Here is a 27485-nt window from a genome sequence, read left to right on the forward strand (position 1 = left end):
CTGCTTCACCATCCATAGAGGTCCCGTGGGACTATCCATGGTGCTTCCCTGTGGCTCAAACTGAAGATCTTATGCACAGCAAGACATGAAGGTATTTTTTTTTATTAGATGAATAACCCTGTTTTTTAGATATACAAATCTGTGAAATAGATTTACTATAACTTTTCCTTTTTCTTTTTTTCTTTTTTTAAACCCGAGCACGGCTCAGCTCTTGCTTATGGTGGTGTGGGGGGTTGAACCTGGGACTTGAGAGCCTCAGGCTTGAAAGTCTCTTTGCATAACCATTATGCTATACCCCCACCCTACTATAACTTTCATTTAAAAAATATATAAAGACTTAGTTTGTAAGAGACAGCACAGAGCATCACTTTGCTCAAGTATATGCTGTGCTGGACATTTATTTAACTGAGGGCTTTACAGATGAATCTCCTGTGTTCTTTCTGTCAGCCATCTCCCTGATTGCTAATTTAATATGACTTTAAATCTGTACAGCCTGGTAAATTTTGGATTTAGTTCTCAAGCATTTAAGCAAAGTTGGAAGAGGTTATAGAGCTTAACTGTTGAGTTTAAGTTGTTTGTGATAACTTGGGGAAGTAATAGCATCATAGTATAGATTTATTCTGCTACAGTAATTAAAATATCTTGGACAATATTGAAGGAGAAATCAACAGAAAATTGTCACTTTAATCATAGAACATATGTGTTCTTTCAAATAGTGTGAAATAGGCAATGCAAAATAAACAGGTGGTTACATGAATCTTTGTGCCACCTCTCTTTGTGACTGTCAAGTTCAGTTCTGAAATTGGAACAAGAAAGAAATGTTAGAGTTTAGAGCAGCAGGTTAAGTGCAGGTGACACAAAGCTCAAGGACCAGTGTAAGGATCCCGGTTCGAGCCCTGGCTCCCCACCTGCAGGGGAGTCGCTTCACAGGCGGTGAAGCGCAGGTCTGCAGGTGTCTATCTTTCTCTCCCCCTCTCTGTCTTCCTCTCCTCTCTCCATTTCTCTCTGTCCTATCCAACAATGATGACAACAACCATAATAACTACAACAATAAAAACAACAAAGGCAACAAAAGGGAATAAATAAATAAATATTTAAAAAATTGAAAGAAATGTTAGAGTTAACATTTGGAGGGGGCTAGGTGGTGGTGCATTCAGTTGAGCACACACTTCACCATGCTTAAGGACCCAGGTTCAAGTCCCGATCTTCACCTGCAAGGAAGAAATTCCATGAGCAGTGAAGAAGTGCTGCAGCTATCTCTCCCTTCTCCCTTTTCTATCTCTCCCTGTCCTTTTTCAATTTCTGTATCTGTATCCAAAATAAAATAATTAATTAATCAACACTGACATTTGGAATATTTTGGTTCATTTTTACTCTTCTTGTAGGCCCTCTGGTGATGTTCTTGAGACATTCAATTTCTTAGAAAATGCTGATGATAGTGATGAAGAAGAGGAAAATGACATGATTGAAGGCATCTCAGAAGGAAAAGACAAGCAGCTTCGGATAAATAAACACAAAGTAGGAACTTGATTTTATAATCTTTGCTTTTATCTTTATTAAACTTTTATGTTTCTGAGGTAATTTTATATGAATGCTCATGTTTTAGGGGTGCAATTTCACCCTTTTTAAATTGTGTTGTCATCCCCGTTCTACCAGTAAATTACCCCAAATCTCTTCATAATAGAATGCCACCCATCCTTTCACCCTCCTCCTCCCCATTGTAGAACCTGGGTTCTTTGTCAGTCTCAAGGTTTGTTATGGTTTACTTTTGTCTGTTTCCCGTATTCCTTTTTTGTTAATTTTATTCTTTTTAAAAGGTTTTTTATTGCCACCAGGATGTCTGCATGATAAATCTACTGTTCCCAGTGGTCATTTTCTTTGCCTTTCCCCTCTGTTCCCCTCCTTCCTCTCTTCTCTTCCTCTCTCTAATACAGAAATTGAGAGTAAAATGGGGGAGAGAGAGAGAGACCTGCAGCACTGCTTCACTGCTTGTGAATGTTCCTACCCCCCCACAGGTGGGAACTCTGGGGGGCTTGAAGCCAGGTCCTGTATACATGTACGTGGTAACATGTATACTCTACTGGTTGTATGGTCACCCAGCCCTTCCTTTATTTATGTTCCACAGCAGAGTGAAATGATATTGTGTTTATCCTTTTCTTTCTTATTTAATTATAGTTTCTTAGTTCACTTTCAGTTCCATCCCTGTTACAGCAAAAAGAAAGATCTTCTCTTGCAGCATTGGAGTAGTAGTAGAAGAAATAATAGTATTGATAGTATAGGAGGAATAGTTTGTAAACGTACATTGTTTTTTCCCCCACATCTTTGCTATTTGTAAGTAGTACTGCAGCCAACTTATTAGCAAGAATATTTATACTCATATGTTTGGTATAGTCCTTGAGTTACTCACATGCAATAGGAATTAGTATTTGTTGTATTACTCATTACATGACAATAAAGGGTCTGTATTACAGGAATTATAAGGTGGCTTTCAAAGCTTCTTTTTTTTTCCCCCAAAGCTATTTTTAAAAAGTGATACCCTTTTCACCCCAACCACAATGAAGAATCACTGTGGAAATTTTTCCTTCATGTACATTTATCAAGCTCCATAGAGTAACTGAATGTGCAATAGGAATGCTCTTATTCTGGGTGCAGGAGTCGGTATATGAACTGTAAATGTGTTAGCATTCTTATTCTTTGTAAGGATTAATGAAGTTGTACTTTTCATAACATAAATAGGTTTATATAAATAGGTTTAGCTATTTTAGTGTTGATGTGGGTTTGCTACAAGAACAAAAGTAGATTAAATGGTCTAAATGCAATGTATCAATATGTTAAGTGTCAGTATATAAAATATTAGGTTGTCAGAAAGTTCATAGCATATCTTTGCATAGAAAAATACGTCAAGACTTTTCTGACAATTCAATATTTCAGGTATGGAAAAAAATGGGCCCAGTTTTGTTTCTCTATGATTTTATATTAATGTAGTGTTTCTCTATGATTTTATATTAATGTAGTGAATAGTGCTCCTCAACAGCTTCCAGTCTACAAAAGCAGTTTTCAGCTTTGTGCTACATTTTTTGTGTGTGATATATTCTATTAGCTGTACAGAGAAGCTCTTTTCCTATTTCATTGTTCTAGAAGTTAAAGTTTATGATGATCAAAGCTGTCAGCTTATATTGGTTAAAATCCTTGCTAGTTGTGCCATATCCCATTGTGTTAATAGAATTAATATGCAGTTCTTGGTGAGTAAGGTCAGTTGAAGACAACGTATCAGAATGTTAGTGAATGGGTCTTTGATAAGAGTAAACAAATCTATTATAATTAAAGAAATTGACATCTTGATAAATATTTTATATATATACATTTGCCTCCAGGGTTATCACTGGGGCTGTGCCTGCACTACAGATCTAGTGCTTCTGGAGGCCATTTTTTCCCATTTTTGTTGCCCTTGTTGTAGTTATTATTGTTGTTGAATAGGATAGAGAGAAATCGACAGAGATGGGGAAGACAGAGAGAGGGAGAAAAAGATAAGACATCTGAAGACCTGCTTCACTGCTTATGAAGTGCCTCCCCCCACCCCCAGACCGCAAGTGGGGAGCCAGAGGCTTGAATCAGGATTCTTATGCCAGTCCTTCACTTCGTGCCATGTGCACTTAACCCACTGAGCTCCCACATTTTATACCTTACAGCTAATCTTCACATAACATTGAGAATCATTCATCTATGGTATAATTTAATTTTGGAGAACAACATGGGGTATCTAAAATTGTGTTTCCATGTAATTTAAAAAAGGGGAGTTCAAATGTGAGACTATTGTGTGAAGACATAATGAACCCTTTTAAACTTTAGAATAAAAGTAATTCTTGGTTTATGTTCTGTTTATAGATAGGTAATGAAGGTTTAGCTGCTGACCTAACTGACGATCCTGATACTGAGGAGGCTCTGAAAGAATTTGATTTTTTAGTAACTGCTGAAGATGGTGAAGGAGCTGGAGAAGCACGGAGTTCTGGAGATGGCACAGAATGGGGTAAGATGATAAAGAAATAGGGGGGCAGGAGACCATGTAGTCTTTAGAGATGTATCATATTAAATATTGTATGTATGTTAAATACTAAATGTTATCCTAAGGTATGGTGGCAGTTAAACAGAGCAAGGGAAAGTGGTATTAAGTAACTTCAAAGTATTGTTTTCAGATTTAATGACTAAATTCCATAATATGACTTAATGGATTTTGATTCTAATTTTGTCTTGAATTTTTTTCATTTTAGCTTATTTTTATAAAAATAATAAGCCTATGCAATTTTAAATATTCCTATTATTTAAGTTTCAATGCTATAAAACCTTTTCACTATACCTACATGATGTTAACTATTGTTCAGAATTAATGAAACTGTTAACCTTGCTATAGCTTTATTTAAGTGAGAGATTTAATGAAGGTATTAAATATTTTGCATGTAATATTCATTGGGCAAATATTGGGACCTGTTAGAAATGATATGTAATGCTAATTATAATCTAAACATAACTAAAAGGGAAAAACCAAACTATTCATTACCGATTACCATGCTATTTATACTCAGAAAGTAACATAATAGTGTCAAGAGTATTTTGAGATAACACTGATAGTTGAGGTCCAATATGATACTTGTATTATAAAGATAATCATTGAGTCATCTTTTCATATCATCAGCATGTTATTTAGTAGGTGGAACTTAGGTTCTGCTTAGCTAAGTACTTTATTGTATTTTTCACACAAATACCAAAGCTACTTAGGTATTAACAAGAGGAATTATTATATTTTTAAACATTTCTTTGGTGATACTTAATTTTAAAAAATGCCTCATTTATGAATTGAAACTGAATCTTGCAGATAGCAGGAAATATACTTGATAGTAAATTTGACTCTCCTGAGGTTGATGAATTTTGACACCAAGTTTATTATTGTTTACAAATCTCAAATATTGTTTTTCAAATCTTTATCTCTTATAATTGGAAGAGGTGCTACATTAATTGAAAATGTGAAAAAGACACCAAAATTATGTTTTGGCTTTGACTGTGTACTTACATTGAAAATTACTGTAGTTTAGTAGTGTACTTTAAAAATTACCCTTGAGCAGGAGAAATGGTAAAAACAAGATTTTTTTTTCTTTCTTTCCTTTTCTCTTTCTTTCTTTTTTTTTTTTGCCTCCAGTGTTATCACTGGGATTTGGTGCTTGTGCTACAAATCCACTGCTCCCACAGCCAGTTTTTTGATGTTTTTTTTTTTTTATAGGACAGAGAAAAATTGAAAGAGGAGAGGAAGATAGAAAGGAAAGAGAAAGAGAGACACCTGCAGACCTGCTTCACCATTTATGAGATGACCCTTCTGCAGGGGGGAGCCGTGGGCGCAAACCTGGATCCTTGTGCAGGTCATTGCACTTTGCCCAGTGCACCATTGCCCAGCCCCAAAATAAAATTTTATTTAAAGTCCTCTATGCAATTCATTTAGTGTGAGGAATGTTTTATTTCTTTTTTTTTTTAAAGATTAAGCTTTCTTTTTTAAAAAATATTTTATTTTATTTATTTATTCCCTTTTGTTGCCCTTGTTGTTTTATTGTTGTAGTTATTATTGTTGTTGTCATCGTTGTTGGATAGGACAGAGAGAAATGGAGAGAGGAGGGGAAGACAGAGGGGGAGAGAAAGACAGACACCTGCAGACCTGCTTCACCGCCTGTGAAGCGACTCCCCTGCAGGTGGGGAGCCGGGGTTCGAACCGGGATCCTTATGCCGGTCCTTGTGCTTTGCGCCACCTGCGCTTAACCCGCTGCGCTACAGCCCGACCCCCGAATGTTTTATTTCTAAACTATTTATAAATTTTGGATTATTTTATAATATATAAACATTTTTTATAATTTTTTATTTATTCCCTTTGTTTCCATTGTTGTTTTATTGTTGTAGTTATTGTCGTTACTGATGTTGTTGGATAGGACAGAGAGAAATGAAGAGAGATGGGGAAGACGGGGAGAGAAAGATAGACACCTGCAGACCTGCAGACCTGCTTCACTGCCTGTGAAACAACTCCCCTGCAGGTGGGGAGCGGGGGCGGGGGCGGGGGGGGGGGGGGGGGTTTGATCCTGGAACCAGGATCAAACCAGGATCCTTGCGTCGGTCCTTGAGCTATAGCGCCACCTGTGCTTAACCGCTGCGCTACCACCCGACTCCCAGTATATAAACATTTTTAAACTATTAACTCAATAATAATGTTTTAGGAGGTTTGGAAAACCAAATGAATGTGAAAAAAATAGTTATTTTAATTAACTATGACATAGAGGATTTATATATAAACATGTATATTTGAAATAATTCTGCAGTATGCTAACTTCGAATAAAATTTGAACATTAACATTATTAGCACATAACCTTCCCTGCTTTTTTTTTTCTTCGTATTTTATTTACTTTAATACAAGAGAGAGACAGAGAGAAAGGACCAGAGCACTGCTCAAATATGGATTATGGTGGTGCCAGGGATTGAACCGGGGACCTCAGAGCCTCAGGCATGTAGGTTTTTTGCATAGCCATATGCTGTCTCCCTAGCTTGCCTTTCCTGCTTTCTTAGTTTAAAGTTTCTGGAAATTTAACCACTCAAAAGGTTACTTAAAAATATAGGAATTTAATTTGTATACAGTGACATTATTTCTTTATTGAAAGTATCCCACAATATTTTGTACCTTTGTTGCTTTTGTCCAAAGCTTTTTGGCTGTGGAGCACCATTTCAAGAGAGTAGCCAATTAAAAAATGACAAATATTAATAGCTTTTTGTTTGCATTACCAGATACTGCTCAGTTCTGATTTGTGATATTGCTAGGTATTGAACCTGGGACTTCCCACTCTCAGGCATGAAAGACTTTTGCATAACCTTTATGCTATCTCTCCACCCTATTAATAATTTATTTATTTTTGTTGTTAGTATTTGGGAGTAATCTGTATCATCCTCCATTAATAGAAATAACTGACGGCTTCTTACCTTCAGACTCAACTGAAACATCTTAAGTTCTTTAAAAGAAAACAAATTCATTTGCAAAATGGTTCAAGTAGATTTTTTCCTTTGGAAATACAAACTTTAAAAAAAATTTTATTTATTATGTAATTTCCCCCTTTTGTTGCCCTTGTTATCATCATTGTTATTATTGTTGTTGTTAGGTAGCACAGAGAGAAATGGAGAGAGGAGGGGGAGTAAGGGGGAGAGAAAGATAGACACCTGCAGACCTACTTCACCGCCTAAGAGACCCTCTGCAGGTGGGGAGCCAGGGGGCTCAAACCAGGATCCTTACGCTGGTGTTTGCACTTTGCGCCACCTGCGCTTAACCCGCTGCTCCACTGCCCGGCTTCTAGAAATACAAACTCTTAAGGATCTATACCATGTTCTGAAATTCATCATTTCTGTTTAACAGGTATCATATTCAGTTTTTTTTAAAAAACATGAAAGGTAGACATGCAAATACTCCTTTGTCTTACTTAATTCATTCAGTTAGAAATTCACTTGTAAAATGGGAACATGATAGTTTTCAAATTTAACTTACTGTGTAAAAAACACCTTTTCCCCCCTTTTCTTTTTTTTCATCTGAGGCTTCACCACTGGGGGCTAACATTTTTCAGATAGGAGACAGAGGAAGAGAGGGCAAGACACCACAGCACCAAATCTTTTCAGTGCCATGTAGTCTGGGCTCAAATGTCATGCTCATGACATTTGATCTTTTTGCTGCCCTAGAAGCACAGATTTTTTATTGATCTTTTTGCTGCCCTAGAAGCACAGATTTTTTTTTCAATAGTATGTCTGAATGAAATATGCCTCAGTGTTTTCTTACATTGAATAATCTACATTACTTTTTATTTTGTATACTAGCCAGTTTGTTCAGGTTTGGGTTGTCAGAAAAGTCATGACATTTTTTCTTTGCAAAATGTGTCATGACTTTTCCATTAACTCAATATTTTTAATCCTTTTTCCTATATGAATTCATTGTATATTAGAAAACCATTCAAAATACCGTTTATTCTGTCATTTATGTTAGGCAATATGGGTTTGATTTTATTACTTCCTAGTTATTTTTATAATCAAAAATATAAGTGGATATTCTGACTATACTATCTTCATTATAGGAAGTAGACATTTAAGATGTTTAGTTATTTTTTTCTTACACTTTAAAACTAGTTGGTGGCAATTTATAGATGATAAAATTTAGCTAGTAGCTGAATATGTTTTTGGATAATTAAAATACTATTGGGTTGTCAGAAGTCATGGTGCATTTTTGCATAGAAAAAATGTCATGACTTTTTCAACAACCTAATACATTTAATAGCTTTGTGTAATTCCTGTTTTGATAGTTAGAATTACTGTAATAAAATTTTATGTTTTGTCACTTTTTTTGCCTCCAGGGTCATTGGGTGGGCTCAGTGCCTACACCATGAATCCACTGCTCCTGGAGGCCATTTTTTCCCCGTTTTTGTTGCACTTGTTGTAGCCTTGTTGTGGTTATTATTATTGTTGTTGATGTTGTTGTTGGATAGGACAGAGAGAAATGGAGAGAGGAGGGGAAGACGGGGAGAGAATGACAGAAATCTGCAGACCTGCTTCACTGCCTGTGAAGCGACTCCCTTGCAGGTGGGGAGCCTGGGCTTGAACCTAACCCGCTGTGCTACTGCCCGACTCCCGTTTTGTCACTTTTTAAGTAGTAATGGGTTGGTTGTGTGTGTGTGTGCGCGCGTATATGTGTGCCTTTTTTTTTTTTTAATTTCTTTATTGGGGAATTAATGTTTTACATTCGACAGTACCTTTTTTTTTTTTTAAAGAAACAAATTACTCGTAACTGATTAAATCTCTTGGTATTTCCCCCTAGATTTTTTAAAAGCAGAATTAATATGTAGAAGATTATGCTGCCTCTTTCCTTTTGCTCTTAACTGTTTCTTAAAAGCAATATCAAATCAGCTGTTACTTACCAGGCAAGTTTTCAGGTTGTTGTTTGTGCAATATGCACTCACCAACCTGTTCTTTGCACTGCCTAAGTTTACCTTTGTTTCTTAGACTTGAGAAGTTAGCTTGCAAGTAATATTTGTGATTTTTCCTTAAACAATTCTTTTTTATTCCTTTGCCTTTTCACTCCATTATCCTTTGCTACTTTAGAGCCATTCACAGGTTTATTATTATTTTTTCTACAATGATTTTTACCACTTGGCTATCAGTTTTCTGTCCTAATTTCTTGTATAAAGTTTATATGCAACTTAAGGGTTTTGTGTCTGTTAAGATTAAAAAGTATTAGCTCAAAATGTTCATGCTGTCTTAACTTTTTTTTTTTTTTTTTTTACGTGTAGCGGGTGGGTAAGGTGAACCCAGGTCATTGTCCATTCATGATGCTGCTGTTGATTAGCCCTTCCCAGCCAAATTTTCAATCTTTATTTAAGAGAGAGACACTGACGTAGACATCATGCCATTAACCCACCACTTATGGATTCCCTTCCCTTAATACTGGTGCTGTCTGTAGTGCTGTAATGTGCTAGGGTTTGAACCGAAGGCTTTGCAGATAGTAAGACGTGTCCTACTGGGTGAGTTATATGCCAATCCCAAGTTGTCTTAAAAATAAAAATTGTTAAATTCTTAAGGTGAGTGTAAATATCGCTTAGGTTGAAGGGCCTTTCCTCCCCCCCCCCCAATATTCAACAAATTGGCAGAACAATTTCTGATATAGCATAATTTTCAGGAAACTTCATGGTTAGAGTACAAGAAAAGTAAGTTTTCTCTTTCAGTCATTATTACATCTATATTATAAGTAGTATTATGCCTTTTAGATTTTACAGATAATCTTATGTATAAATTTCAATAGCAAGCAACATAGTTTCAGGTAATTTATTAGGAGATAAAGTTTAGGCTTTTGACATTCTGATTGCATGTAGTCTTAGGTATATCTGTCCAGAGGAAGTGCTAACAGTTGTAGTAGAAAAGGCTCAAAGTACAGTAAATAATTGTATTTTTATTTCTATATGAGAATTTTATCACATACATTGATCTGTTATGGGAAGAAGGGATTTTTTATGTCAACTATATAGCTTAAGACAGCAAGATCTAGCAGGCAAAGAATTGTGAACCTGAATATGAGTATATTTTTTCCCAAAATTTCCCTATTCTATTTCTTATGATTGACTTTGTTATATATTAACAGTGCTGTGTAAGCTAATTACTATTCTGTAACTTGGCTGTTCTAAAACTAAACAAAGGAAGAAAAACTCTTAAAACTTAAAAGTAATTTTAAGTTAAATTTTATCTAAAGATAATTAAAAAAATTTTTTTCCCTTTTGTTACCCTTGTTTTATTGTTGTAGTTATTATTGATGTCGTTGTTGGATAGGACAGAGAGAAATGGAGAGGGGAGGGGAAGACAGAGAGGGAGAGAGAAAGATAAGACACCTGCAGACCTGCTTCACCGCTTGTGAAAATGACTCTCCTGCAGGTAGGGGAGCCATGGGCTCGAAGCAGGATCCTTATGCCGGTCCTTGTACTTTGTACCATCTGAGCTTAATGTGCTTCGCTACCGCCCAACTCCCAACTAAAGATAATTCCCCCCCAAAGATAATTTTTAAAGATGCTATATTTCCTCTTTTAAATGCTCCATGCCCCCCCACCCCAATCCTGACCCCCCAGATTACTAGTGTACATTTTTCCTTACTTTAAATATAGGACCATTCTTCTACTAAAATAGTTGAAGTATAATCCTTTGCATACAGCAGTGTATGCTTTCACTTCTCCATGCTTATCACTGTTTTTATCTTACAAAACAAACAAAAAGCTCTCTAAAAAAATTATTCAGTGGAATTTGAGTTTTGCATTTTTGTTACTGTAGACTAATAGAAGAAGTTTAAAAAAAAGCTAGTGAGATGCTGAATTGGGTGGGACAGGCAGAATGGGATTCTCTGAATGCTTTTTATGGATGGGCAGACATGGAAATCTCTGAATATTCTTTTTTTTACAGATTACTTGACACATTGTGTTTTGGAACTATGTGCTGTATTATATTGGTCTAGAATGCCTCTTCCATAGTACAGTTATTCTGTGTATGCAGAATCTGAAAGTACATGAATATTTTTGTCAATAAAATGGCACTGATCTTTACAGCTTGCACTTTTATGAGTAGTTTGCATGTAATTTATTTATTTGCTTTTAGGATTCTGGCTGAATAATTTTTTATTAATTATATAGAGATGCAGCGATCTATTTCTTATAACATTAGATTTCTAATGTCAGTCCATCTAAGAAAAACCTTAAAATTTGTGAGCCATAGAAGTGATGCACCATCTAACTGTTTTTAGTATCATATGTTTGTAAATGTATGAGCTGGACATTTTAGAGTTTGAGTTGTGAATACTAAAACCGAGACTGCACCTTTAAAATATTTTGAGCATATGCTGTCACTACAATTTTACTATGATTATATAAAATTATGTTTGCTGCCAACAGTTTGCACTACCAGCTGCTGATTTTTTTTCTTTTAATAATATGCTGCATGTAGATAAAGATGACCTCCCCCCAACTACTGATACTGAGGTTTGGGATGTAGACCAGGGACTAATAAGTAAACTGAAGGAACAGTACAAGAAGGAGCGAAAGGGGAAGAAAGGGGTAAAGAGTAAGTGCAGATTCTATTTAATAATTGTACGCCAGTCTTTAAGAGAAAAAAAATTCAGTTGTGTTCTGTGTATGTGTGTAATTCTTTTTTTGTTTGTTTCATAAAAGGGGCAACTAACTTTAAACTTTGTCTGTTGTACTATTGAAGTTCATTTGAAAATAATATAGATTTGTTATTAATCATATGGCAAAGCATTTTAAATATATGGAAAGAATTGAGAAAAGATTTCAAGGTTGTTTTTTTAGTCTTTGAAAAAATTTATTATCTTTATTTATTGGATAGAGACAGCTAGAAGTCAAGAGGGTAGAGGGAGAGAGATACACCTGTAGCACTGCCTCACCACCTGAAAAGCTTTACCCTCTCCAGGTGAGGGTGCAGGGCTCTAACCCCAGTCCTTGAGTGTTGTAATGTGTACTCAACCAGGTGCACACATACACACCCCAATCTTTAAAGAGATTATCTATAGACAATGTTTGCTTTGGGACTTTAAAGTAACAGAAATTTGTTGAAAAAAGTTTATCCCCCTATTTTTTCATATTTATATACTTCAAACCCACATAACATATTTTCATTAGGGAATCTTGAAATATAGAGAATAGAAACATCCCTACAGAATTTTTCTGCTTTCTGGCCCTAATTCAACCACAGATAGCAGCAGCAGCAGCAAGTAATCTCCCAAATTTCTCGCTGGGAATTTATTGGCTATTCTGGTGAGGAAAGACTAGAGAAGAAAATACTGTTGGCTATAGAATTTCTTTGGTCAGTAGTCTGGGAGGTGATGCAATGGATAAAGTTTGGGCTCTCAAGTTATGAGGTCCAGAGTTCAATCCCCGGCAGCACATGTACCAGAATGAAGTCTGGTTCTTTCTCTCTCTCCTCCTATTCCTCTCATTAATAAATGAATACAATATTTAAAAAATAATAATTTCTTTGGTCAGTAGCTGAGTGTCTCTTGTTGCCTCAGTGTATTTTTCACTTTGTTGTATCCTGATCAATGTACTGGAAAAGCCATAAATTTAGATGTGACATGGAAAATTTTTAAACTGGTCACTGGTTCCTGCTGGTCTGATTTTTTTTTTTCTTTTTTAACTACTGAATGGGATATATAAAACAAGCCTATCCATAGCTTTTCACATTCTTTTTTCTAATGACACATACATTAAATTTGTTACAGTAGAAAAGGGTTTACGTTTTCAGTAAAGCATTTTTTGACTGAATTAATTTGGAGATAAAGTAAGTGGACTTTTGTGGAGATCTTACATGTTAGCCAATTTTGTTTTATAAATTTGTGATAATTTTTCTTTTATGTGAATAAAATCACTCTTAAAGTTCCAGATAATGTAGTGAACTGAATACTGTGTCTAATGCTGGCTTCAGTACTGGTCAGGCTTTGTGTTCAGCTTAACATCACTTATGTATATACTTCATGCATGTTGAGTATAGAAGTGCTTTTGCATGAGTGCCTATTTTAATACAGATACAGTGATGTTAGAATTTGGCTTTAGCCCATTATTTTCAAAGAAATAATGTCTTTTATTTATTAACTGACATGCTAAAGTTTTCTTTATAAATATTAGGCAATGCTGGTTCTAATATCATTTTTAATTATTTGTATTAATGATTTAATAATAATTTACAAGATTATAAGATTACAGTAGTATAGTTCCAGAAAATCTTAAGACAGTCTGATTACTTTTTTTTAAATTATCTTTTTTATTGGCTAGAGACAGGTAGAAATTGAGAGGGAAGAGGGTCATAAAAGAGGGAGAGAGACAGAGACACCTGCAGCCCTGCTTCACCACTTGTGAGACTTTTCCCCCTGTAGATGGGGATCAGGGGATTGAACCTGGGTCCTTGCACATTGTAACATATGCACTCAACCAGGAGCGCCACAACCCCCCCTTTATTTTTTAAAAGTTCATGTATTGCACACTTTATATTGCAGCGATCAGTGGAATCATCCTGTAGCTGTTTTTCAGAGAAATTGCTGCTTCTAATTTTAAATAGTGATAACACTTTTTTTCTTTAAACTTACAGCAGGTCTTTCATTTTATTTTATTTATTATTTTTTCTTTTACCAGTGCACTCACTGCTCAGCTCTGATGTGGTATTGGAGCCTCAAGCGTGAGAGTCTCTTTGCATAACCAATATGCCATCTTCTCATACCTAAGAATAATCCATTTTTAATTTTGATAGAATATGATTAGATCTATCCCCCTTTTGAAGTTTAGTAATAATATGTAAGTCAAATTAAAGTCATTTTTAGTTGTTGGTTTTAAATATTTCTTTCTTTATTTTTAATTTTTAAAAAAAATTATCTTTATTTATTGGATAGAGACAGCCAGAAACTGAGAGGAAAGGGAGAGATAGAGGGAGAGTGACAGAGAGACACCTGCAGCCCTGCTTCACCACTTGTGAAGCTTTTCCCCTGTGGGTAGGGACTGGGGGCTTGAACCCGGGTCCTTGCACACTGTAACCTGTGCGCTCAACCAGGTGTGCCATCACCCGGCAGAGCCACTATTCCAGCCTGACCGTGTTTAAATATTTCTAAACACACTTCAAAATGTAGCAATTTAAGAAATACTAGAGGGAAACATTAATTCCCCAATAAAGAAATTTTTAAAAAAGGAAAGAAAAAAAAAAGAGTTGGGCGGTAGCGCAGTGGGTTAAGTGCATGTGGCGCAAAGCACTAGGACTGGCATAAGGGTCCTGGTTGGAGCCCCCGGCTCCCCACCCACAGGGGAGTCGCTTCACAAGCGGTGAAGCAGGTCTGCAGGTGTCTGTCTTTCTCTCCCCTTCTCTGTCTTCCCCATCTCTCTCCATTTCTCTCTGTCTTATCCAACAATGACAACAGTAGTAACTACAACAATAAAACAAGAGTCAACAAAAGAGAATAAATATATATTATAAAAAAAAGAAATACTAGCGGGGCCGGGTGATGGCACATGCTAAAATGCACAAGGACCCAGATTCGAGCCCCTAGTCCCCACCTGCAGGGAAAGCTTTGCAAGTGGCGAGGCAGTGTGATAACTGTATTTGCCTCATAAGTGTAAGGATTAAATTAGTATAATGCATATACAATGTTTATGTATCTGGCATACACACACAACACACACACACATTTTTGTTGTTATTGCTGTTGCTGGGACTTCACTGCTCTGGGCTGAATTTTTCAGATAGAAAAACAAAGAGAGTGGCGCACCTGGGTTAAGCGCACACACTACAGTGCACAAGGACCCAGGTTCGAGCCCCTGGTCCCCACCTGCAGGGGGAAAGCTTTTGCAAGTGGTGAGGCAGTGCTGCAGGTGTCTCTCTGTCTCTCTCCCTCTCTATCATCACCCTTCCCTCCTGATTTCTGATGGTCTCTAGCCAATAAATAAATAAAGAAAATAAAAAAAGAAATAGTAAACGACGATTAAGTAAGCTAGACATTCAAATCCCCATAACATTTAGTTTTATAGAAAACTATAGAGGCAGTTTTGTTACTTGCCTATTGAATAGCTACCAGTTCACAGAAAACATTATTTCATGTCAACAAGTTGCCCTCTGTATATCATGTTTTCGATTGAAAACAAACCCCTCATTCATTTTCCCAAGGAGAATATTAGAGAACTTCATATGTGAATATGTGAAAGAAGACTACCATGATTAAAGCTGCTGAGACTTGGAAACTATGACTTGAGAGTTTAGTTTCTTACCATTATTCTCTTACCTAAATGTGTACAATGTTATTCTGCCAACTTCTGTTATTTTTGGTTTCTTCTGAAAAAAAGATGATGTAATTAATTTTAATAGTTATAAGAATGACACACGTTTGTTATTCATAATGGTAGATACACATGTAAAGAAAAACTAGAACTTGGGCTGGGTAGTGGTGCACCTGGTTAAGTGCACGTGTTCAAGCCCCTGGTCCCCACCTGCACGGGGAAAACTTCACCAGTGGTAAAGCAGTGCTGCAGGTGTCTCTTTGTCTCTCTCCCTCTCTTATCTCCCCTGCCCCTCTTGATTTCTGTCTGTCTCTATCCAAAAAACAAAGATAATAAAAAAATTTTAAAAGAAAAAAGCAAAACTCATAGTCCTCTTAGAGATTAATATTGGCTTAGATCTACCTTACCGTTTCTAAGTATCTTCGTACATAAACCTCATTTTTAACTTTTCAGCATGAGTGTTGTATTGTTTTTAACTCATCCTGTCATAATATTTCAGTCATCTTAATAGAATATAATTTTAGTGGTTGCATAGAACTTCATTTTTTTTTTATTTTACCTAGTCTCCATTGTTAAATCTTCATAATTGACATTAAAATACTTAGTTAATCTAGTGTATATAGATCTAAGGGAGATAGGATTCCAGTAAAATTATTTCAGGGACAGGTAATTATATTAGTTTTTTTTTTAATAATACTTTTTTAAAAATTTATTTTATTTATTTATTCCCTTTTGTTGCCCTTGTTGTTTATTGTTGTAGTTATTATTGTTGTTGTCGTTGTTGGATAGGACAGAGAGAAATGGAGAGAGGAGGGGAAGACAGAGAGGAGGAGAGAAAGATATACACCTGCAGACCTGCTTCACCGCCTGTGTGGGGAGCCGGGGTTCGAACTGGGATCCTTATGCCGGTCCTTGTGCTTTGTGCCACCTGCGCTTAGCCCGCTGCACTACAGCCCGACTCCCTAGTTGTTTTTTTTTTTTTAACACTTTATTTATTGACTGATGAGAAAGATAGGAGGAGAGAAAGAACCAGATATCACTCTTGTATGTGTGCTGCCGGGGGTTGAACTTGGGATCTTATGCTTGAGAATCCAATGCTTTATTCACTACACCACTTCCTGGACCACTAAATTATTTTTATTTTTATTTTTTATTGCCACCAGAATTAAGAGATGTATTTTAGGAGTTGGGTGGTGATACACCCAGTAGAGTGCACATAGTGTGCAAGGTTGAGCTCCAGGTCCCCACCTGTATGTTGAAAACTTTACAAGAGGTGAAACAGTGCTGCAGGTATCTCTTTCTCTCTGCCTACCTCCCCCTCCCTCTCAGTTTCTGTATCAAAAAGAAAAAATGGCCACAAGGAGCAGTGGATTCATCTTGTAGCCATAAGTTTCAGTGATAACCTTGGTTGAAGAGAGGGAAAGAGAGATAGTGCACTATTTAATATGTTAATGCTTCTAAAAGTCAAGACCATAGAATCAAAGAGACAGATGTCTTGCTTTCAGGCTTGAAAAGATTAAGAATCCTATACCATATAACTTCTTTTGACATAATTTCAGACACAAGGAAAGGTACAAGAATCATACAACAAACACATTTTCTACCTTGACTCCCTAAATGTTAATGTTTTATCACATTTTCTTACACTTTTCTCTAAATAAATGTACATTTACTGATTTGAGCAGTTGAGAAAACTAAGTACAATAGTGTATGATATCTGACCGCAAAGATATCTACATCTTCTACATCACCCTAAATACAGTGATAAAAATCTGGAAATTAACAGTGATATGACTTTACATAAATTAAAACTCTGACTTTATTACTATTATTATTTTAAAATAATCTCTTAAGTTGTCCACAGTGGGGGAGGGAAGTTTCAAATTAATCATGATGAAATCACCTTGGTCATGTAGGAATTTTATTTTATTTGATTATTATTATTATTTTTACCAGAGCACTGTTCAGCTCTGGCTTATGGTGGTGTGTGTAGGAAATTGAATTTGGGATTTTGGAGCCTCAGGCATGAGAATCTGTTTGCATAACCATTATGCTGTCCATCCTTTTCCCTAGGAATTTTCTTTCTTATCCATTTTTTGCTGTATTTTGTGTCTTAGTAAAGACATAAATTAAAAACAGGTGGGGACCAGGAGCTAGAACCAGGGTCTTTGTGCATTATAACATCTTCGTAATACAAATTAAAAGCAAACATATCAAAGTGTGAAGCATCTGAAATATGAAACCCATAGGATATGAAGAATGAAAATTCTTTCAATACCCTTTATTTTTTTTAACAATATTCTAAGATTACAGGGCTACACACACCCACTACCAAAATTCTGTACCCTCGTTTTCCGTGGACTTTTTTTTTTAAATAATTGTCTGTTCTGTTTTTTTGTCAGCATTTAGAGAGGGAGTCCAGAACACTGATGTCCAGAACTTACACACTCAAGTTCTTTTCTCTTCCTGCTGAGTCCCCCCGGGCCACAACATGGCAAGTTTAAATTGTAGATAGTGATATATTTTCCTTTGATAGATGCTTTTTTTCTCCTCTCATACACCTATTAATGCTTTAAAAAAAAAAAAAAAAAACTCCAGGATTATCACTGGGGTTCAGTGCCTGCACTACGAATCCACTGCTCCTGGAGGCCTTTTTTTTTTTTTTAATAGGATAGGACAGAGAAATTGAGAGGATAGGGAGATAGAGAAAGAGAAAGACACCTGCTAGATCTACTTCACCACTTATGAAGTGACCTCCCCTGCAGGTGGTTAGTTGGGGGCTTAAACCAGATCCTTGAGCAGGTTCTTGTGCTTTGTACTATGTGTACTTAACCAGGTGTGTCACCGCCCAACCCCCACTATTAATGCTTTCTGACACTTAGAAAATTGAGTATATTTGAAAGATTAGATGATTCCATATTTTTTTCCAATAGGCTTTAGGCCTTTGCCATTTCAAAAGTTTCATGTTCAGAAACAAGTAGATACAGAGGGAAAGGTACTGAGAGAGAAAAAAAAAAGAGAGAGAGAGAGACCAGAACATTGGTTTATGGTGGGTTGGGGATTGAACCTAGGACCTCGGAGCCTTGGGCTTTAAAGGCTTTTGCATAACCATTATGCTATCTCCCCAGCCCTGTATTTTGTTTTAAACATTACTTATATGCTTATTAGACATTTGTATTTCTTTCTCTACAAGTAGAACAGAAACTAAATCAATGATGATAATACACTAAGACAGCTGCAAAGAAGAACAATGGTAATATTTTCGTCTTTCATGCCACTTTTAATTGGTAGTTTTTGTTTATTGGACACTTTATTTGCAGTTACGTTACCGTGAACGGAAAATTCTCAAGATTTTTTTTTTTTTGTCAGTAATTTCTTCTTAAATTGTTTTAGAAGAGGGAAGGCAGACTACTTAACATTGCATATAATGTCCATCTATACATTTCTAAGCAAAGTCTAATGACTTTGGTCTTCCCATTTTGTTTTTACTTTGTGTCACCTATAGTTTTTTTCTGTCTTTTGAGATTATTTTTGTTGGTATTTTAAAAATACATAAGAGGAATGGTTTTCATACCATTTGTAAGGTTCAGGGTTAAAACTGAGAGATCCCACGATACTGCAGAAGCTTTTTGAGTTTTGTATATGTTGGCCTGAATTATCTATTGCAATAGCAACAGCTAAAGTTTTCTCCTTAAGTTTATGACCTTTGCCAGTGATGGCTTTTTATACTGATATGAGAAACTCAGTTCATGAATAACATTTTTCAAATTTGGGAAAAGTAGAGAAACAGTCTTTGAGAAAAATTGGGTTTGGTTTGTGTGGCAGGAAAATATCCACGTAAACACCAGAGAAAGTTAACTGTTTGTTGCACCCTCCCAAATGTAACTTGTACTTACTTGTTAATTTTAAAAATGTTGAATTAAATTGGGAAAACCCATGTTTTATTCTTTACATTGTTATAAAGGTTATATTAACCTTAAGCATCAGTTTTCCTTTAAGACCATGTGTGTGTCTAAACTGACAGAACTTATTAAAACAGCAGAATTCTCAATTATACATATTAATGTATGTAATAGTGAATATATATATATCCACAGAAATAGTATATATCTTAAATATTTAATTCTTTTAAATGTTTTCTGAGGGACAGTATGGAAAACTGAAGACATCATTATCTTACAAATTTATAACTGGGCCAAAAAATAGTCTGTCTTGTTAGTAAAATGATTTTAAAGGCAACTATCAAGTCAAGCGGTAGCCATTAAATGAACCTCTGCTGCTGGCATTAATTTACAGGGGTCAACAGGACAAAACTCTACGACATGATAGCTGATCTGGGAGATGATGAACTGCCTCACATCCCTAGGTCAGCCTCTACTAGAATGACTGATCATGAAGGTCCAAGAGCTGAGGAAGGTACACAATTCAGCTACCATGTTTGTTTACATTGCAGAAGACATTGACTTCAAATTACATCACCTTAATGTAAATTTGCTGCTGTTTTAAAAATGCTGAAGATAATTTTAGATGGTATTCAGACAAGGTGTTGGACAACTCTTTGTATGATTGCCTTAGGAATTTTGGACTTCTAGCTCTATATATTTTGTTTTCAATTTTTAATGCTAGTTGGAATGTTTCTATTATAGTTCATTTTAGAGTACCATCCTGAAAACTTAATTTTAGCTTATAGCTCTAGTAACAGGGAAGTAGTTTAGAAAAGGACTTTAAGGAGCTGGGCAGAATATACACGTTACCATGCTTGGGGATCTGGTTTGAATCCCCACCATGTAGAGAAGAAGCTTCATTAGTGGTGGAATGGGGCTGTGGTGTTTCTCCTCCCTCTGTCTCTTTCCCTTCATTTTAAGAAGAATCCAGTGAACAGTGGAATATTGCAAAGCCCCAGTGAAAACTCTGTAAGCAAAGAAAGGAAAAAAAAAAACAAAAACTCAGCACTTTAATACATATAGAAAAGAAGTATATTCTTTTTATCACATTGCAATAACTATACAATATAACTTTAACAATAACTACCAAACATTATATGTGCAACTGTTTGTATACATAGCATTTCTAAAAATGTATTTAACAATTAACTGACCAAGACCACATTATTCTTAGGTTGATAATGAAGTTTCTAAAATTTGCTTAAACTAGAATTATGTAGTAAATAAAAGTGTTAGACACTTTCTAAAATTTAATTATGAAAATAGGTACATAGAGTTGAGTAACTTATAACTCTAGGTCTAGATAGTTAAGTAAGGGTATTAAATTCTTACTAGAGATTATTCTGATATATGAGAAAAATACAAAATGATCTGTTATCTAAAATTTTGCTAAGTAGAATGAATTTATTAATGTTTTTGTTTTGCTGTGCTAGGAGATTTAATGCCCCAGTCAATTATTTTTTAATTCATTTTTAAATATTTATTTTATTTATTTATTCCCTTTTGTTGCCCTTGTTTTATTGTTGTAGTTATTGTTGTTGTCGTTGTTGGATAGGACAGAGAGAAATGGAGAGAGGAGGGGAAGACAGAGAGGAGAGAAAGGCAGACACCTGCAGACCTGCTTCACCGCCTGTGAAGCGACTCCCCTGCAGGTGGGGAGCCGGGGTTCGAACCGGGATCCTTATGCCGGTCCTTGTGCTTTGCGCCACCTGCGCTTAACCCGCTGCGCTACAGCCCGACTCCTCCAGTCAATTATTTTTTAATCCTTTTCTCATTTAAGAGTTAAATAGGGGGCCAGGCAGCAGTACACCTGGTTAAGCACAGATATTACCAGTGTGCAAGGACCCAGGTTCAAGCCCCTAGCCCCCACCTGCAGGGGAAAAGCTTCACGAGTGGTAAAGTAGAGCTGCAGGTGTCTCTCTGTCTCTCTCCTTCTTTATCTCCCCCACCCCCTTTGAGTTTCTCTGTGTATCTATCCAATAATAAATAAAAATTTAAAAAAAAGTTAAATACCAAAAAAAAAAGACTTTTTTTTTCCCTCCCCCAGTCTTATTGCTATTGCTGGGGCTCTTTGCCTGCACTGTCTGTCTTTCTCTCCCCCTCTCTGTCTTCCCCTCCTCTCTCCATTTCTCTGTGTCCTATCCAACAACGACAACATCAATAACAACAATAATAATAACCACAGCAATGATAAAATAACAAGGGCAACAAAAGGGGGGAAAAAAAAACCCAAGTTCAATCACTTCGTGTGCTGTCTTGCCATATACATGATCCAAGTTCAAACTGGTGTTGAAAGAAGCTTTGGTGCTGTGTTTTTTCTTTTGCTGTCTGCCTGTCTTTTCATAAAGCAACAAATTCAGTTTTGACTTGGAGCTAAGGGAGGAACATAAGAGTTCGTATCTTTAATTTTAGTGGCAGCCTCCAACATCATCTTTGCCAGTTTTAAGTTTATGTCATAACTCATTTTAGGAAGAAATAATCTGTTCTCAAGGACAGCAACTTTTATTATTTTACAACCTCTCAGACCATTTTAGTAAAGAGCTAAAATGTACTAATGCTGCCTCTGGCATAAGTTGAATCATTTATTGGATTGTATTCTTTAGATTTGATAAAAATTGATGGAGCAAGGAACAGTTTGGTATGTGAGCTACAGATTTTCTTGATACTTGACATCCATAGAAAGGAAAGTTACTATGAAATTCTGTTTTACAGGCCCTAAGATTTCTGTAAATGAGAATGCTAATGTGTTAACAGTGTTCTTAAATTGCTTGATAAAGTTTCTTCTACTATCTAGTGATATATATTAAATTTCTATCATTTAACAGCCAATTTTAGTTACTTTGTTAGTGACATTTTAAGTTTATGCAATAATATATATTAACATCAATAAAATTATTGTAGAAATGAAATTAATTCACTCTTCAAGGAAACAAAGACAAATAGAGTAGCTACTGTGATTACTATATGACAGTCTTGGTTGATTATGAAAAGTAGAAATACAGCTTGCAAGATTTATCACAGATCTATGTGTAACTAGATATATTAAGATAGCTTTATATATAGATATATGTATATAAAGAGAGAAAATTATAATTATGTGATTAATTAGGAGTGGGGCAATTCTAATTTTTATCTAATATATTTTTTCAAATATTTACATATTTTTGAGAACATTGGGAGATAACCAGAGAATTACTCTGACACATCTGATGCTAGAGAGCCAACTCAGAATTTCATGCTTACTAGTCTAATACTTTATCCACAACGACACCTCTCAGCCACAACACCACTAATTTTAAAACTCCAGTAAAGGTAGCTAATATTGTCCAACACTTTTCTTCACATGCCTCTAAATTGATTAACAATCAAATATCTACACACAACACATCCACACACAGAATATGTGACAATGCACAGTAATTTGTGACTGTGTAACTTTATTGAGCTTTTTATCAAGATTTATGTTGTTTAGTGTTTGTATAATTGTGAGTAGCAGTAATGGTGGCATTTTGTTCTAACTTGTCCTACAAATTGGACTTAAAACTGTGTCATTGTACTTTTAAAGGTGCTTTAAATAAATGTTACCAATGAACTTTATATAGTTGTTTTTAAGTGTAATTTTAAATTACTAACTTTAGAGTTTCTGGCCATTTTTGCTATTACCATTGATGCATAGTAGATATTGGTAGGGACAATCAGTTCTACAAATTGTTCAGATTCAATAAATATGATCATTAGATATTGCTAAATATGCAAGTAATTCCTAAGCTTGTTTTCTGTGGAATTTACTCTGGACCAGTTGCTAATTCACCTCTTTATTTTACAGTGCTATTACGGCCCTATTTGAATCAAATTACATAACTTTTAAATAATAACAAAACATTCTAAATAGAGATAAATTTCACTATGTCATAGTTTGTCTCTAAAATAAATTGATGTTTTCTCAGAATTATTTTCTGTATATTAGTGATGACTGACACATTTCACTATACCTGTTATTTCCCACAGTGCGTTGAATTTATATTATCTCTTTATAGGAATTTTTCATAAGTGGTGGATTGTTTTTGCTTCCCTTTTAAATTTGCTTATGAATGTTAAATGTCTTTTGATATGTTGTTGAGTTGTTTTTGTGTCACAGTGACTTATGTGCTGCTTTCCTGTTGCATCTTAAAATTTTGCTTTCACAGAATGTTTGAAAAGACATTGAGAATTATTGCTTATAACGTATAGCAAAGTATTTATATATAGCATATAGGTTAACCAAATTATGACTGACTTATACATAGATCAAAGCATATACAGTAAAAAGGACAAATTTAAGTAATGTAATTAGGACTGCTATTAACAAGGAAAACCATAATAATGTATATGATATGTAAGAAAAAACTAGGTAAACCCAAGCTTCCATTGGATTTAGTTTGAAATTGAGATAGCAAATAATTCAAAGTTAGTCAACAGAGTTAGTCAACATAGATCAGTCATTTCATTGTAGTAGCATATGGTAAATTTCTTGGAAGTTAAAAATCATAGAGCTTCAAAGTTGGAAGGCTTTCAAAGAACATATAGAAAGACATTGTTGATCTCCGAATTGCCCCTTTCCTATACTCGCTACTGTTAGAGAATTCTGAACCCTTAAAAGCTTCTTTTCAGTTAAGTAATAAACTTTTGCAGTCTGAAAAGCATTAGCACTTGATGCTCATTTTATTATGTGCTAGAATACTTGTATTTTAAAGCAAATATGATATAAAGACTTAGCAACCTATTACTTTTTTTAAGTACTACATTAGCTATTTGAGGTTGATGGCAAGACATTTATACTTTATGAATAGGTGAAATCTGGTATTTGATACCTTTACGTAAGAAAATTTTGTCCGTTGTATTACTTGCTATGTAAATCGTAATTGTATTGGAATAATAAGTAATTTAAATAAAGCTTTTATGCCCCACCTCCTACTACGGGATAATATTTGTAGTGCATGTTTGATTAGTGGCAGAGTATACTTTAGTCCCTAAACAAAAAAGCAACACTTGTTTATTATTGTTCAGTACTAGCATCTTTTTTTTTTTAAGTGGAAGAAATATGGAGGGAAGTGGAAGAGTAAAAGTTAATTATGTTGCTGAATATTGTAACTATTAAGTGCGTAGATTCTCTCCCCCCTCCCCACAATATTGTCTTGTACTGTATGATATTTCAGCATTTAAGAAGCGGTTTTGTTCTTTATAGCTGAACCAATAACGTTTCCATCTGGAGGAGGCAAGTCATTTATTATGGGTTCTGATGATGTTTTGTTAAGTGTACTGGGCCTTGGAGACCTTGCAGACTTGACGGTAACAAATGATGCAGACTATAGTTATGATGTAAGTGCAGTTTTATTTTAATTTTTTAATGATTTAATAGAAGACTCCTTATTTTTTTGGAAACACTTATTAAGCAGAATTAATATCAAGGTGCATGGAAAGATAAGTTTATATGTATCAGTGTGTTAATTCAAAATGACTTTTTCTTTTATAACTTTTCCTTGTGGTGGTTAAATTTTTCTGAAGTATTGTGGTGGATTAGAGTTTGGTGGATTGGAGTTTGGAGTGATATTGGTGATACTGATCTTGAGTAGTCAGCACTCAAATTATCTGTTTCCATTAAGCTGTATTTAGATGTTAATGAGTAGAAATAAACAATATAAATCACTTATTTTCCTTCAGGACACTTGTTTAAAGTCACATTTTACATTTGATCTTTTCTTTATCAAAGGATAATATTAAAGTTAATTGGTATCCCCTGGATACATAGTCTTAATTTGAGAGGTGGGAAAGTTTGGGGGAGGGATGGGAAAGCCAGTGTTAAATGTGAAACTAGTCTTGGATATATTAAAGACAACACTCATGGAGAGTTTACATGATTTTTTATATTAATGCATTTACAACTTCTCATTGAAGTGATTGTTTTTATAACATACTTTTTTTTTTATATTTTCCATCTGCATTAGCATGCTTTTTTCTTTTGAAACATCAGCCATGGTGAGCTGTATTATATTCAATTTTTAAAAAACTGCATAAGCAACTAAATACTTTACAGGTGGTTTCATAGCCTATCATTACAGAGAAAGGAATATCAACATAAAAATGAATCAAAAATATCATAGAAGTATATTTATTTCTGAGTTTTGGAAACATACTTTGCAGACTAAATTTTTCACATTCTAAATGACAATTACCCATTAATGCTATACAGAGTTTTTGTTTTGTTTGTTGTTGCTTTATTTTAGGGAGAGGCAGAGAGAATGAAAGAGACCACAGCACTGAAGCTTCCTTCAATGCGTTGGAAGCCAGGTTCAAAACTGGGTCGCAAACATGGCAAAGCAGTACCTAATCTGAGTTGTTTCACTGGCCCAGTGCTATGTAATTTTATTGTTTTCATGTAAAGTATTACAACATGACTCTTTTGTTGTTGTTGGTCTCATCTGACATTTCATAGGGCTTTTGGATTTAGGTAAGAAAACTTCATTTGATCTAGGTATTTCAAAGCTAATAAAGTTATTAGTTCTTGTTAAACGATAAAGAGTTATTATAAAATTTGTAAAGGACATTAATTTCCACTGAATTTATTAGCAAAGCAATTTTATGTACATCAGAACAACAACAACAAAACTCCACATGCCTGCCGATTTACTACTTTTACCACTAAATTTTACCCTTTCTCTTTTTAGTTGCCTGCCAATAAAGACGCCTTTCGAAAGACATGGAACCCCAAGTATACACTACGTAGCCATTTTGACGGAGTACGGGCTTTAGCATTTCATCCTGTGGAACCTGTGCTGGTTACTGCCTCAGAGGACCATACGCTAAAACTTTGGAACTTGCAAAAAACTGTTCCTGCCAAAAAGCAAGTATTTTTATGTTAACCTTTTTTTTTTATCGCTTTCCAGTTTAGCTAATAATTACAAGTCATTATTCTTTATAGTTCCATACCTATTATGCATTAATTTGGTCTTAATGACTCTTGAATACCAAGCAGTGATTTATGGTTATTTAATTGCCTTTCTTGTCTTCCCCTCCACCCTTCGCAGGAGTGCCTCTTTAGATGTAGAACCTATCTACACATTTAGAGCCCACATGTAAGTTGTATTAAACTAATAATCATATGATACTTTTCAGTATTGCTCTTTGAACTTTGTTTTATTTCTCATATACAAAAGATACTAATTGAAGATTTAATAGATATATTAGTAAGAATGTAGTCAGTATTTTATTTGTACACATATACTTTAAACTATTTTTGTTTACATAACTTAAGAGGTTGGAATGGATAGGGATATGACTGCCTGTGTGGCTTTATAAGTAATTTTTCCCCTCTTTTTTTTTTTTTTGTATAGTGGCCCTGTTTTATCATTAGCTATTAGTTCTAATGGAGAACATTGTTTTAGTGGTGGCATTGATGCAACTATCCAGTGGTGGAACATGCCTAGCCCTAACGTGGATCCATATGATACATATGGTAAGTAAAAGGCCCAAAATGTATTTTTTAAGTGACTATAGCTGGCAAATATTTATAAAAATATTTATAAAATTGAGACTAGAGTCTCATTTAGTTATTCCATTTACTAGTACTTTATTAAAAAGAAAAATAAGGGGCTGGGGAGATAGCACAATGGTTATGCAAAAGGCTTTCCATGCCTGAGGCACCAAAAGTCCCAGGTTCAATCTCTAGCACCACCATAATCCTAAACTAAGCAGTGCTCTGGTTAAAAGAAGAGAAGAGAAGAGAAGAGAAAAGAAAGGAAAAGAAAAGAAAAGGGAAAAGATAATTATGCCATAAGTTTTTCCCCCACTGTAATCCAAATGTTTATTGCCCCCAAATGACTATGGTGATGATAAATTCTCCATTCAAGTAGAAAAAACTCACATTTTCTTTAAAACAAAATGAAGTTGTCTTTCATTTTCTTTTGAGACTTAGCCACGTAAACTCAGCTGTTTCATTAAATAAGATTTCCATGAGAAGGCATATTTGCATTACCTACTACAGATTATACTGGCACCTTCTATTGAAACAAAGTTGGGTGTCTGTAATCTCACTCTATGGATTATTCCATTTCTGTCCAAAAGAATGAAAAGGAGTAAGAGATAATATCATATTCCCTTGGATATTTCTGTGTCAATATCATCAGCTTCAGTTGTGTAGACAATCTG

At 35.0% G+C, this 27485-nt stretch overlaps 1 protein-coding gene and 1 long non-coding RNA gene across 5 annotated transcripts in view; one reads left to right on the forward strand and one right to left on the reverse strand.

Moving 5' to 3' along the window:
• LOC132533467 (uncharacterized) overlaps positions 1 to 27485 on the reverse strand; it is a 220658-nt gene that overhangs the window by 169523 nt on the left and 23650 nt on the right. The gene's annotated exons all lie outside the window — the stretch shown is intronic.
• Positions 1 to 27485, forward strand: part of STRN3 (striatin 3) — an 80945-nt gene that overhangs the window by 32887 nt on the left and 20573 nt on the right. Inside the window, exons 6-13 of one of the 4 annotated variants that reach the window (XM_007516833.3) lie at positions 1386 to 1518; positions 3886 to 4027; positions 11534 to 11650; positions 19654 to 19773; positions 24526 to 24659; positions 26006 to 26181; positions 26366 to 26413; positions 26672 to 26793. In XM_007516833.3, the coding sequence (XP_007516895.1) occupies positions 1386 to 1518; positions 3886 to 4027; positions 11534 to 11650; positions 19654 to 19773; positions 24526 to 24659; positions 26006 to 26181; positions 26366 to 26413; positions 26672 to 26793 (992 nt within the window). The remainder of the gene's footprint in view (positions 1 to 1385; positions 1519 to 3885; positions 4028 to 11533; positions 11651 to 19653; positions 19774 to 24525; positions 24660 to 26005; positions 26182 to 26365; positions 26414 to 26671; positions 26794 to 27485) is intronic. The other 3 variants (XM_060175237.1, XM_060175238.1, XM_007516834.3) reach the window with 3 other exon arrangements.

This window comes from Erinaceus europaeus, chromosome 16 (assembly GCF_950295315.1).
Source record: "Erinaceus europaeus chromosome 16, mEriEur2.1, whole genome shotgun sequence".
In the NCBI taxonomy this organism is placed as follows: domain Eukaryota; kingdom Metazoa; phylum Chordata; class Mammalia; order Eulipotyphla; family Erinaceidae; genus Erinaceus; species Erinaceus europaeus.